General features: G+C 40.6%; 1 protein-coding gene across 1 annotated transcript in view; it reads right to left on the bottom strand.

Annotated features, from left to right (window-relative positions):
• The window catches only part of Lrp2 (LDL receptor related protein 2), a 160,544-nt gene that overhangs the window by 65,357 nt on the left and 82,350 nt on the right, over positions 1-12,837 (bottom strand). The window contains exons 25-33 of the mRNA XM_028762987.1: positions 12,123-12,500; positions 10,822-11,070; positions 9,337-9,548; positions 8,101-8,285; positions 7,257-7,485; positions 6,411-6,588; positions 4,978-5,106; positions 2,093-2,259; positions 1,427-1,570 (exon numbers count right to left, since the gene is read on the bottom strand). Of these exons, the coding sequence (XP_028618820.1) occupies positions 1,427-1,570; positions 2,093-2,259; positions 4,978-5,106; positions 6,411-6,588; positions 7,257-7,485; positions 8,101-8,285; positions 9,337-9,548; positions 10,822-11,070; positions 12,123-12,500 (1,871 nt within the window). The remainder of the gene's footprint in view (positions 1-1,426; positions 1,571-2,092; positions 2,260-4,977; positions 5,107-6,410; positions 6,589-7,256; positions 7,486-8,100; positions 8,286-9,336; positions 9,549-10,821; positions 11,071-12,122; positions 12,501-12,837) is intronic.

Genomic DNA, 12,837 nt, shown 5'->3' with positions numbered 1-12,837 from the left:
ACTGCACACCAACCTGGGTTCTCCCCATTGTATCGTGTTGCACTGGAAGCTCAGTTATAAATTAGGTAGGTTTCTGCAGTTCGAGTGCCCTTGTCACTTGACACACACATATGGGTGCTCAGGGGGTCCCTGAGGCTGCTCGTTTTACCTGTTGCTGCTGGACAGTAATAAACTTGAAGCCTTTGGGAAATTTAAAGCAATCAGCGAAGTCACAGAGTGTATTCATTGCCACTTTTCTGTGAGGGCCTCTGGTTTACAATGTGATTCTCAGCAGCACATCATGTTTTGGCGAACTTTAGATTATGAGAAATATCTTCTGGCATTGTCAAATGGAGACAGAAAGGTCTAGGTTTCTACACTCATTCTTGTCATTGGAAGCCAACAATTTCTTGACATCTGTGACCTCAGCTGCTTATGTGAAAATGCTTGCACGAGATGGGCCTTCAGAATCCCACCACGCCAGTCAATTCTATTTGCCTTGAGCTATTCCATAAATTGGCATTTGTGCCTATTGTAAATGTCTCAGTCATTGTGAATCACTAGCCATTAGATCACTGTGGACTTGTAAACTATGAAGTACTGTTCCCCAGTGGCCTGTACCAAGCTGCTGTGCACCTCCCTCATTGCCAAAATGGCTCTCCCCAAACAAACCAAAGAGTTTCCAACTGACCAGCTATACGTCAATGATCAGGTCTACTGACTACCTCCCTCATAAAACCCTTCTCACTTTCAAAACTAGCATAAATTAATATTCCTACACATGTTATTCTTGTTCCAGAGTGGAGAAAACCAATACTGGTGACGGGGGCTTACTTCATGTGATTTCAATCCTACCCTGCGTCTAGAATTTCTTCTGAGAGCTGAGATATAAAGAACACTTATCTCAAAGAGGAGAGGAATTAGAATCAAGTTTCTATTCTGACTTTCACTGTTAGAAAAACTACACTGGAGCCATAGTGCGATTCTCATCTGGGAAGAGAGTTAGCTATAAACTTGGTTGATAACTGATGCAGTATTTCTTCTATGATTTTAATTAGCTTTCTTCGTATCCTTTGTAGGGCCCAGTGGAATTGATAATTTGAAGGAAATAATGTAGAATAATAGGATGTTCTGTTAACTTACTTTTATAAAGTACTTTTTATTTCCCAAAGAATTGCTGGTATTTTTTTTTTTTTTTTTTTTTTTTTGCGGTGGTGGTGGTGGTGGTGATGGTTGCTGCTGCTGCTGCTGTTTTGTTTCGTAGGTGTTTAGTTTATTTTTTAGTATGGCTTGAGACAAGATCTCACTCTGTAGCCCAACCTGGCCTTGAAATCATTAGCAGTCCTCCTGCCTAAGCCTTCCAAGTACAGGAGCCACCATGCCTGAGAATATATCCTATATGAATCTAACAGCAACGTTGGTACCCACATAATAACGGAAGCATTACCTCGATAGACCGACTCGCAGGAGTGGTATAATAAATGTTTTTTGATACCCAGTCCAAGGCCAGGCACAAAGAAGACCCCAGCAGAGAGAGAGGAGCAAACACGGTCCTGTTGCTGCCGTCGGTCTTCACTCTGTGAATTTCACCCTGGAAAGAAATATAAGGGTGGTGAGCTGATCTGAGACAGAAACACAGCCCAGGCCCTATATAGAAGCCCTCCTCTTCTCTCCCTGCAGCTGGCTGCCAGTGTTTTCTCGATGATCCTCGCTCATCATAAAAAAAATGAGCAAAGTTGAGTACCTGACCTTTCTGGAGAAAACTCTCTGTAACAGAGTCTCAAAAATAAAAATTAAAAGCACATTCTTCTGAAGTGGCTCAGAAGTCATGAAGCAAGACAGACAGCAAACACAAAGATCTCTTTTTTCCTTCTTCCTTTCTCCTGTCTCTTTTCCCTCTTTCCCCTGGCTCTTTTCCCATTGTGGCAGATTGTTTCGGTGAAGAAAGGAAAAGAGTCTCAAGCAGAAGGGTACTGGAGAAACATTTGCCCCAGAAGCAGGGATTCTTCTAATCCAAAATTCCCAGGAGCGCCATTAAACGCCCTGATGTAATCCCCTGAGGAAACTTTGTCTTAAATAACAACCACACACATTGAACGCTTCTGAAACGTACCGGATTCTCAACCCAATAGATGAACTGCTCTGAGTCATCGAATTCAACATCATAACCGTGCTGTATCCCTGATATGGGGACCATGGCATCGTTGCTCTTCACCTCAGGATCAAGGGAGATTCCAAAAATGACATGTTCTCTTACGGACATCAAGAAAGGTTGGTCCCCTGTAAAAACAGCAGGTATTACAGCACTGCAGCAAAGGTGTTGTGGGTTACCATAAGCCTGCAGTTGGTAATGCTCACTGTCTCCTCACTCACAGTGACAAACTATCGGGATTTGAGTCAGAAAGTTCTTCTGTCTCCCATAGACAACCTTAACAATGAACAACATCGAGTCAATCTGCAGGGAAGGTGGGGAGATGGACGATCACTCGGTGAATAGTAACTTGCCTCCTGCTTCTCGAATATCACTTAGTTAATATATGCCTTCCTTACTAGATTCTAATTCACAAAGTAGCACAATTACTATTGTGCTTCATTTTATCAATATTGTAAATCTAAAGCTTGATAGGAAGAAAACCTGAAATAAAAGAATTGCCCAAATAAGTATCTGTAGTCAGGGGATGGAGAAGTAGCTAAGTCAGAGAGTGCCTGTCTTCCTTGCAAGAAACCATGAATTCAGGGGTGTGTGTGTGTGTGTGTGTGTCCATTTGTGTACGTTTCTGTGTATGTCTGTGTGTATATGTCTGTGTGTGTATGTCTATGTGTATGTCCAAATATATGTATGTCTATGTGTGTGTGTATGTCTGTGTGTATACACAGTTAATAATAACCACATAATTGAATGGATAGAATTCACACAAAGGACTATATACTACCTTTAAAATTTCCCCAGATATCTAGTGATGACATAAACACCCCAGGTTGCATTTACAAGTCCAGAGTCTGAAACCTATTTAAGTGTGTAGCTGGAGTTCATCTACTTGGTTTGGTCACTGTGGGAAGTATATTTTCTACATAAGTGTAAGAAATTTCTCACTCTAATTTCACACTATAAAATTAGGAAAAGCAGGTCCAATGAGATGGCTCAGTGGGTAAAAGTGCTTGTCACATATATGCCAGAGTTCAAACTCTCAAACCCACAGTGGGAGGAAACAACTGACTCTGTAAGTAGTCCCCTGACATCCACACACAGTAGCATGTACATGTTCCCACGTGCACTGGCACACAAGTCACATATGCACACAAACACACAATAATAATAATTCTCATACCATCAGTAACCACCATTGGTTTATGGTTGCTTGTTTGTTTTCTTCCAGAATTTTAAATTGTCAGTTTGGTTTTTGTTTTTGCAATGCTGAGATTAAACCCAAGGCCCTACACGAGCACCCACTGCCCACACTGGCAATTCCAGACCAACTTCCAAACACTTCAAACTGATACCTGAAGGCTTGTGTTGGACAATCAACGTGTTCTCTTTCGTGTCTGATATCAGAGAAGCACTGCCAGGGCTGTTCCAGAGTCTTAGCAAACATGGCTGAGGGCAAAGAGCAACTAAGGCAAGTGAAGTGTTTATCTATCTGTTGGGAATTCATTTAAGTTTATTGGGGAAAATGTGTTAACTTTTTTTTAAAAGTAACTTTTCTTATTGACAGTCAGGCTACATTTAAGAAACCAATTAGAAAATACTAAAGACTACTTCCAAAGGCAACCCATGGGAAAACCACAAGGGGAAATTTTTTGTGAAATGACAAATGATACTCTTTAGAAACACTATCGGAATCTGGCAGTGGTGGTGTACACATTTAATCCCCACACTCAGGAGGCAGAGGAAAGCAGATCTCTATGAGTGGACCAGCCTGGCCTAGACAGTGGGTGCCAGGACAGCCAGAGCTACATAGAGAAACCCTGACTTGAAAAAAAAAATCACCATCATATAGTAATATGGATGATACTGGTCTCCAATGAGCAGCTGATGATCTTTGTCTGGTGAAAGAATTCGTTGTATTTAAAATATCTATGCCCAGATTAATCTTCTCTGAAAGACTCAAGGACACACTAAATTAAACAATGTCAACAAGGATTAGTAATGTGATAAATCTCTGAAGAAAAGTAGAAAATGACAATCCCTGTTGTAAGTATTATCAATAATTAAAACCTTTCATCACTGCACAATGTCACATGTCGGGATGGGGCTTCATCTTAAGTAACCTCACCTACATAGCCTGTAAACACCATAAATGTCCTGGATCCATTATGCATTTTCCTTTCAAAAACTCAGTTTTCCCATAGATTTGGAATTTTAATTCAGAAATATGTTATAATTAATCATTTAGTTTCAAGTTATCTCTAATAATTTGTATCATTTTCAAAATACATTCACTCCTCTTCACTGAGAAAGGAGTAGATTCAGAGTCTCTTTGTAAGTTTCTAAGCAACAGAAGGTGATTTTTAAAGAGGTATATGCAAGCACACGCTCTTGAAGGAATCGTTTCTTCCCTTTCCAATCTCTGAAGCACGTGACATAATACTCTATATACCCTTCAATCAACCTGTTAAGATAACTAAGATTAAATTGCTCAAATAGCCACTTGTAATATTTCTCATAGGGACAGAACTTATATTTCTAAGGTATCCGATGATAATAATGAGACCCAGAACAGATCATTAATCATTGACTACTTTTATGAGAATAAAAAAAAAAATGGAATGGACCTGAAAATGTTTAAGCTGTCTACCTTTTAAATGCAGAATTTGAAAGTCACTTATTTGAAAGATCAGGTATAAGAAAGCATGAGGTTAAAGGTTGTTTAATTACATGCACAGTTAACATTAGCTCCATAGTGGGAAACACCATCCTCAGTTTCAGTTACAAGTGGGTTGTGGGTTTCCACAGCCTAGCACAAACCATGACAGGTTTGGTCATCAGAGCATGCTTACCTCTCACACAGTTGACAGAATCATGAGAGAGGTTCCATCCTGAAGGACAAGCACAAGAATAATGTCTAGGCTCCTGTGCAGAAAGCAGGCAAAGATGGCTGCAAGAGGCAGAGGCACATGGATTCTGGGCTGTGGGAGAAAGAAAGAAAGAACAGCAGGTTTGAATGCAAAATTGCCTACAGTACAGTGTGCAAGGTCGTGGTTCTACCCAGAGCTCCTGTTGTTGCAAAGGGGAATGCTTGAAGTTACCTTAGCTAAGGGGCACAAGAGAAAGGGTCGGCTTTCACAAAGTCCTGGATTAACCCAACCTGTAACCAGATTATGACCAGTCACTGAATTATCTAGAATTCATGATATAAATGCAAAGCTCTCTTTGCTGGACCTAAAAGCTATCTTCTTTCATGAAATGAAAGCAGGTTATATATCTTTTGTGTGACCCCGATGCTTATCCAGTGATATTCAAGTTTTCCTTAGATAGCAATCTTCAATTTTTCCACATCTTGCATGTGCCAGTCCTTGAAAAGAGGACTCTGTGCCATCTAGGCTCATGAGGTACTTCTAGATCCCATTTCTTCTACTTATGGCATGCTAGGCAATCCATTCTTTTTCTCACAAAAAAATATCAAGCATCTGCTAGGTACCAAACACCATTCTAAACACTGAGGATAAACAGAGTGTGCATTGTAGAAAGGAAACAGAACTAAGTTCACATTGGAGGTGGCAACTGCAGAACATGAGGATAAGCGGATATGAGGAACAGCATGGTGGCCATTTGGGGCAGGGTGGTTAAGAACAGCTTCTCTGAGAAAGCAGCATTTGAGCAGAACCCTAAATGACACAAGGCAGCCATTCCAACAGAGACAGAAAACAGATGTTCCAGACAAAGCAAGGAAATAAAGGGTCAAAGCCAAGAAGAACTCGCCTGGTGTGTCACTGGACCATGATGTAGTCCAGCGTGGTGAATGTAAGCCACAGAAGAAACAGGGCCAGACTCTGAGTATGAGACACCACTGGAGAGATTTGAGGAGAGAAGATTATAGAAGGTTTAAGTGTTCTCCCTCCCAACAGAAAGATCACCACCGAGGCTAAATCTTTATATATCATCCGTTCACCCATACCCCATGCATAAAGGTGACTTGTGCTGGCCACAGAAGAACACCTACAAGGCAGCAGTATCATGAGCCCAACAATTAGCAGCATAGAAAGGTCACAGAGCTGACCGCTAGATAAAACAACAAAACAAAGATAGATACGCTACTGCCACTTACAAAGGATTGATTTTCTTGTAGCAAGTAAAAGCCAGAACAATGCAGGGGCCAGGAAAAGTATGTGGTACTGTGGTCTGTGAAAAGAAAATGTATTGCCTGTGCACTAACATGTCCAAAAGAGGAAATGGCCATGCGATTCCCAGGCAGGCTGCTTCTGTCACTTACAAGCTGGTTGCCTTGAAGGATGAATGGCGATTATCCCAAGCGGTTGGTGAACGCTGTACATTACAACAGACTGGTTTCCCCCATGCCACCTGTTAGCCTGCATGACCTGTCGAGTGCCACGGTCAGTCCAGTACACAGTGTCCTCAAACAGAGTGAGAGCATGTGGATGGTGGAGAACCTGGGAAGCAGAACCAGACAGTGAGACTACACCCAGAGATTTCCAGTTAAATACTGGAGATGCCAGGAAGTAACTAATACAAGTGCCTACTCTAGGAGTGACACTGGGTATCAATTTTTAAAATTAAAATTGTTCCAGGGCTATTTCTGCCGCTCAGTCTGTTATACCAAAGGTATGCGTTACCATAAAGACTGGAAAGGAGGCTCCTCTTAGGGCTTCCTCAAGTCATAGAAACTGAACTATGATAGCTCTTTTTGTAAACTACACATATTCCTGCATTGGCCAATCTGTAAAACTTAAGCATAAATCCATTGAATTAGAAAAAAAAATGTTAAACACATAATAGGTTCTGGTTTCATTCACAAATATGAGTCTAGTTTATTCACTTTTATTATACCGTGATTTTAAAAGATATATAAGCAAAAGACTGGCATCCACAGATCACTGAAGTCACATTAGCTATTAATCTTTTACAAGACATGATACAATATGACTAAAATGAACATCTCAATCTTCTTGTTAGCAACAGAAAGTCGACAGCTCACTGGTTCTCTTCCCTTCTCCACCCCCACCCCAACCTTCCATCATATTGTGCATATGTGCTCTAGGTTCTCTTGATACTGATTTCCACTTTAGTTTAAATTTGAACTTTATTATAGCAAACTTACCAAATCACTAGCAATGACCTGCCTTCGGTTATATCCATCATAATCACAAAATTCAATGTAATCAAGATAGGCATCCATGAAGTAGATGAGGCGGTTGGGGTAGTCAATACTTAAACCACAGGGCCAGTAGATCTTTTCCTGGACAATGACTGTGCGCATGGTGCCATCCATGCTGGCTCGCTCAATGCGAGGGTGACGGCCCCAGTCAGACCAAAACATTACATTGTCACTGTAAAGAGAGGGAACATATACAGGAAATATAATGCCCATTTAATATAATGCAACTATAATGCAACATGTGAGTCATTACTGGGACCACAGACCATCTGGCTGTCTTTATAATGTGTATAAAACATGTATTACATTAGGACATGGACATGTCCCAATGCCAGAAATCCACAAGTAATTTGCTTTCCTTATCTGTTTACCCATCCAGTTTTAAGTAGTGAGTTGACTTCTCTGTCTTCAGAGACTCATTATAAATGTCACTGGTGTGTAATAACTCAGAGAAGTCAGCATCATATTAAATATAAATGGTCTAATTCACCATCCTATAGAAAACAGTCTAACTTACAGAATCTACTTAAAATCTAGGAAAGATTTTCAAGTTTCTGAAATGCATGAAAGAATCTCTTCCTCTTATACCTATCAGGCAAATGTTCTGATACAGCTTAAAAGGAATCTCCAGGAAATATCTTGAACTATAAGCAGAAGCAGCCATTTTGTTGTATCACAATCACAGCAAGTGTGGCCCATCTATGGGACATTATTACTACATGTATTAATTAGAAACCTACCATATATTCAATACTTGTATGTTTAAACAAATACATGTCTCTCTTACCCCATTCTGGGATCTAATGCGAGTCCCCTAGGGTTTGTGACATTTTTGCTGATCAGTACTGTCCTATGACTTCCATCAATTTTAGACACTTCGATTGTTTCAAGAGTATAGTCTGTCCAGTAAATGTTGCGACCTATCCAGTCTACTGCAATCATTTCTGTCAATGAAAGACCACTATCGTGGACCTACAGACAAAAGGGTAAGATATGAACATCAGAAAGAGTAAACAGAGGTAATCATGGAAATTACATGAAAGTCTAGAATACGAAATCTATCATGGGGCTGGAGAGATGGCTCAGCGGTTAAGAGCACTGACTGCTCTTCCAGAGGTCCTGAGTTCAAATCCCACCAACCACATGGTGGCTCACAACCATCCGTAATGAGATTGGATGCCCTCTTCTGGTGTGTCCAAAGACAGCTACAGTATATTCATAAATAAAATAAATAAATAAATCTTTAAAAAAAAAAAAAAGAAAAAAAAAAGAAATCTATCATGTTGGGCTTAGAAAAATTTGTCTCATAGTGTGACTAATCAGTAAGCCAACAGTAGTGTTTTTAAGGATCAATATAAAAAGAATTCGTAGCATTAAGTAATGTGAGGCAGCTGTATTATCAGAAGGTTTCATTTTGATTTTAGAAGCTTCTGCACTTGCTAAGGAGCTCTACCAAGGTGTAACTGCTTACAGTGTTCACTAAAGAAACTTATCTTTCTCTATTAGGGATTAAGAAACAAGCTTAGGGGACTGAAGAGATGGCTCAATGATTAAAAGTATTCGTGGCTCTTGAAGAAAAAAGTTTGTTTTCTGGCAGCCACATGGCAGCTCATGACTGGGGACCAGACATCATCTTTTGGCCTCTACTAGAAACCACACACATGTGACATGCACTCAAACACATAAAATAAAAATCTATTTAGTCAAACAAACTCAGGGAGATGGGTTGAAAAGTTTAAGTCAATTAAAGCTTGGTAAAGCAACTCCTTGACTCTCTTGCTCTGACCTATGAAAAAGTCACAAAGTATCTGCATCACATGGCATAGAATTTAGAATTGTGGAGAGTCTCACACACACACACACACACACACACACACACACACAGGATTGAAGTCAGGAACATCCAGACCTCTTGAATATGATGTGCTGCCCAGGATGAGGGAGGGCAGGACCTTCTCTTGGTGAGCAAGAACAGAGAATATAAAAGGACTATATAGATAGATAGATAGAGAATAGCACTTACCACTCTCTTGTCTGTTCCATTTTGAAAGACACTCCAGGTTTTACCTTGATATAAGTCACTCCAAAAGACACGACCAGTGACTGAATCAAAATCAAGAGCAACCACAAAAGAAACATCCGGGACCAATGAATACATGTTATGCGTGTGGGCAGTGATATTGTCCATAACGATTTTGTCACGACTTGCTACAACTAACAGCAGATTTTCAGATGCTATGCAGGAAAAGGAAAAAAAGAAAAAGAAACTGTCAAGGAGTCTGAAATGAAAATACAATTAAATACAACTAAAGGTCTTATCAACATCCAGTGCATGGTACCAAACTAGAGAAATGGGAGAGTAAGACCACAAGAATTAAACACTTCGTCCTTAACCTTGTTAATAGTCTATAGTCATACCATCCTGAACATCCCTGATCTCATCAGAAGCTAAGCGGGATCAGGAGAACCTTGTTTGTTCATTGATATTCATTAGCACATAAAATAGTTATATTCTGAAAAAGCTGTCTTTCTTGGATTATTGCAGTGGGTATCTAAGTACCAATCTAGAGTGAGCTGTTCATACACTGACCCTTGAGTTGCTTTTATTGTTGCAATTTGCTTTCTATCTTAGCAGACTGTAGGCTTGACTCTTGGCAGAAACTAAGTTTTAACTAAGAAACTAAGTATTTTTGTTTTCCCCCAAACCATTAGGTATAGCAGAGAGTTCCGTCTTCCTTTCTCTTTCGTCTTTTTAGTATGAAGTCACACGACGTTTAGGTTGACCTAAGGCTACTCTCTGCTTTCACCACAGCTGCTGCGACCAAACGACTTGAGTTCTGACGGATAGTGTATCAGTAACAATGATGGATCTACTTCCTTAAAAGGAAGTTTCTTTTCCTAGCCTATTTTCTAAGGGAAAGAAAAGACCAGAGCAAACTTGTTGCATCTTGGGTGGAAACTTCAGATAATAAGAATCAGTCTGTCCCTTAGACTGTTTTCACCCAGCCTTCTTGAAAAGAAAGGTTCCTTGTTTGACATTGGTATTTTTGAAGCAAAGCTTCGAGTAGTCCAGGTTGACCTGATCCTACCTCCCAAGTGCTGAGATAGCAGGCATATGCCACTGTGTCCTGCAATAAGGGAATGTTTAAATCCTCTTCTGTTGAATCACTTTGAGTGCAGCTGAACCAATATTCTAATTTCTAGTACATTCACTTTCTTTCTTTTTTTTTTTTGTTTTTGTTTTTGTTTACACAGAGAGACAAGGTTTCTCTGTGTAGTCCTGGCTGTCCTGGAACTCACTATGTAGACCAGGCTCAGAAATCCGCCTGCCTCTGCCTCCCAAGTGCTGGGACTAAAGGCGTGTGCCACCACCGCCAGGCTGTATATTCACTTTCATATGGATCAAAAAGGCATTAAATAAGCTGCCTAGTCAGGCTGACCACTAATCAATCTTACCAAAGGAGAGAGCCTGTTAAATTTTCTGGCATTAGTTTCCTTTTAAGCTTACCTGTGACTTTGCAAGTCCGCCCATCACTTTCCAATGTATATTCTGGATCACAAGCGCACCGGAAGGAACCTCTCATGTTGACACAGTGCTGGCTGCAAAAGCCTGGAATATCACACTCATTTATATCTTCACAGGTCTTAGTATCATTGGCAAGGTAGTAACCTAGTGGACATAGGCATGTGGCTCCAAAGGGCCCTTGCATGCACTGGTGAGTACAGCCACCGTTAAAATGTGAGCAGCTGTCTTGATCTAGAAGAAAGAGTCACAGGGGGAAAAGTCAGACTTCTTTGCTTTTTTGACTCACTCCAATGTAGTTCCACACCTACTTTAATGAGAGTTAACTAAGACCCACAATCTCTTGGCTGATCTACTTAGTGTCTTCTCTGAATTGCCTGAGGGTGTAGCATCCGTTGGAATGTGACTCTACAACCACCCTCCAGTATAGCTCCATTGATGGCTTTGAGAGAATCTTGAGAAATTAATGCTGGCATCACCAAACTGTCACCGATGAAGCAGAGAAATCTAACGTGCTCCCTCTGGAATTCTCCAGCCTAACTAGAAATGTTTTTTCTGGAAAAGCTGGACGTGACCAACTGGAGAGGACACAATTTGTTAACACATTCTTATGGGCCAGTGTGGCATTGGCTAAAGCAGCCCAAAGCCAGGTCATATACTGGGTATGAAAATACTCCCTATTGCCAGGAGCACCATAACTTACGGATAAAGAGTCAAAACACAGAACACGCACTAGAAGGGGAAGTCACAGTAATTAGTACAATGTCAGCATATACATGACACATGTGAAATCATAAAGGTCTAGAATATTCACAGTCATACCTTGCTGTGGTTCATCTGAGAGTGAGCGTTAATTAAAGAGGAAAGAGAGAGAGGACAGTAATTAGGATTACATGCCAATCAGAGCGTTTTAATCACCACAAACACAACCCCCTGGGTTTCATTGGTTCTATGACAAGTTCCAATTAAAATTAGAAAAATCTTCAAGTTAGGAAAGTTTATGGACACATTACTAAGAGAGCTACATTTAATTCGATGACATGATAACCTGAACAGTGACATAAAGAGAAGAGAAACCACAGACACAAGTAAAAAGATATTAGTGAGAAGTGTTATGCAGTCATCATTTATTGGAATTTATCATTACTCCTACAGGGATATAAAGTCACAGAGGAGCTAAAATACCCTTCCCAAAATACTACACGGGGGCCATGACAGTGCTGGGGTACAGCCATCTACTGTTCAGAATAAATTCATGTCCAGTAAACTGTGATCAGGGAACTTACTGCAAAGTGGGGACTCATCAGTCCCATTGGGGCAGTCAAAGACGCCGTCACACAGGGCGCTCAGATTGATACAGGTGCTGTAGCCCGGGCACTGCCACTGCGAGCTAGGACAGTGAAAAGGCTGGGTAGGACAGTCCTTCTCATCACTCATATCCCTGCAATCATTGTCCCCATCACAGATCCACGCTTTGTAGATGCAGTTTCCATTGTCACAGAGAAAATGAGACGGAGAGCAGGTCTTAGGAACACAGCCATTGTGCTCATCCGATCCGTGGATACAGTCCGGATGCCCATCACACTCCCAGGTGTTAGGGATGCAGGTACCATCTCCCTGGCACTGAAACTCATCCGGGTGGCACATACCAGGAGGCCTGGTTGCTAGGGCGAACAAAAGCATATGTGTCACACACTTATGATCCTTTTATGATATAGATTCAGAGGAATTTATTCTGGACAAATAGTAGGCTTATAATAATGATTAAAATGGAACCAATACTAAAGGCTAAATGATAACAAATGTTCCTGCACATTGTGATACATGGGAATACTCATAAAAGTTTAGTGGATCCAATGACAAGCTATGCACTCTTGCATAAACGTACAAGTCAGAAATTTATCCTGTTTCTATTTTCCCCCTCTGTCAATGAATTTACATACTTCCTTTCTTATTCCTTGAGATTGTCTAACATGTCACTGTTCAAGCAAATGAAAAATC

The sequence above is a fragment of the Grammomys surdaster genome, unplaced genomic scaffold, assembly GCF_004785775.1.
Source record: "Grammomys surdaster isolate TR1022 unplaced genomic scaffold, NIH_TR_1.0 136, whole genome shotgun sequence".
Classification (NCBI taxonomy): Eukaryota; Metazoa; Chordata; class Mammalia; order Rodentia; family Muridae; genus Grammomys; species Grammomys surdaster.
Note: the sequence above shows the minus strand (reverse complement) of the source record. Positions and strands in the feature narration are given on the sequence as shown.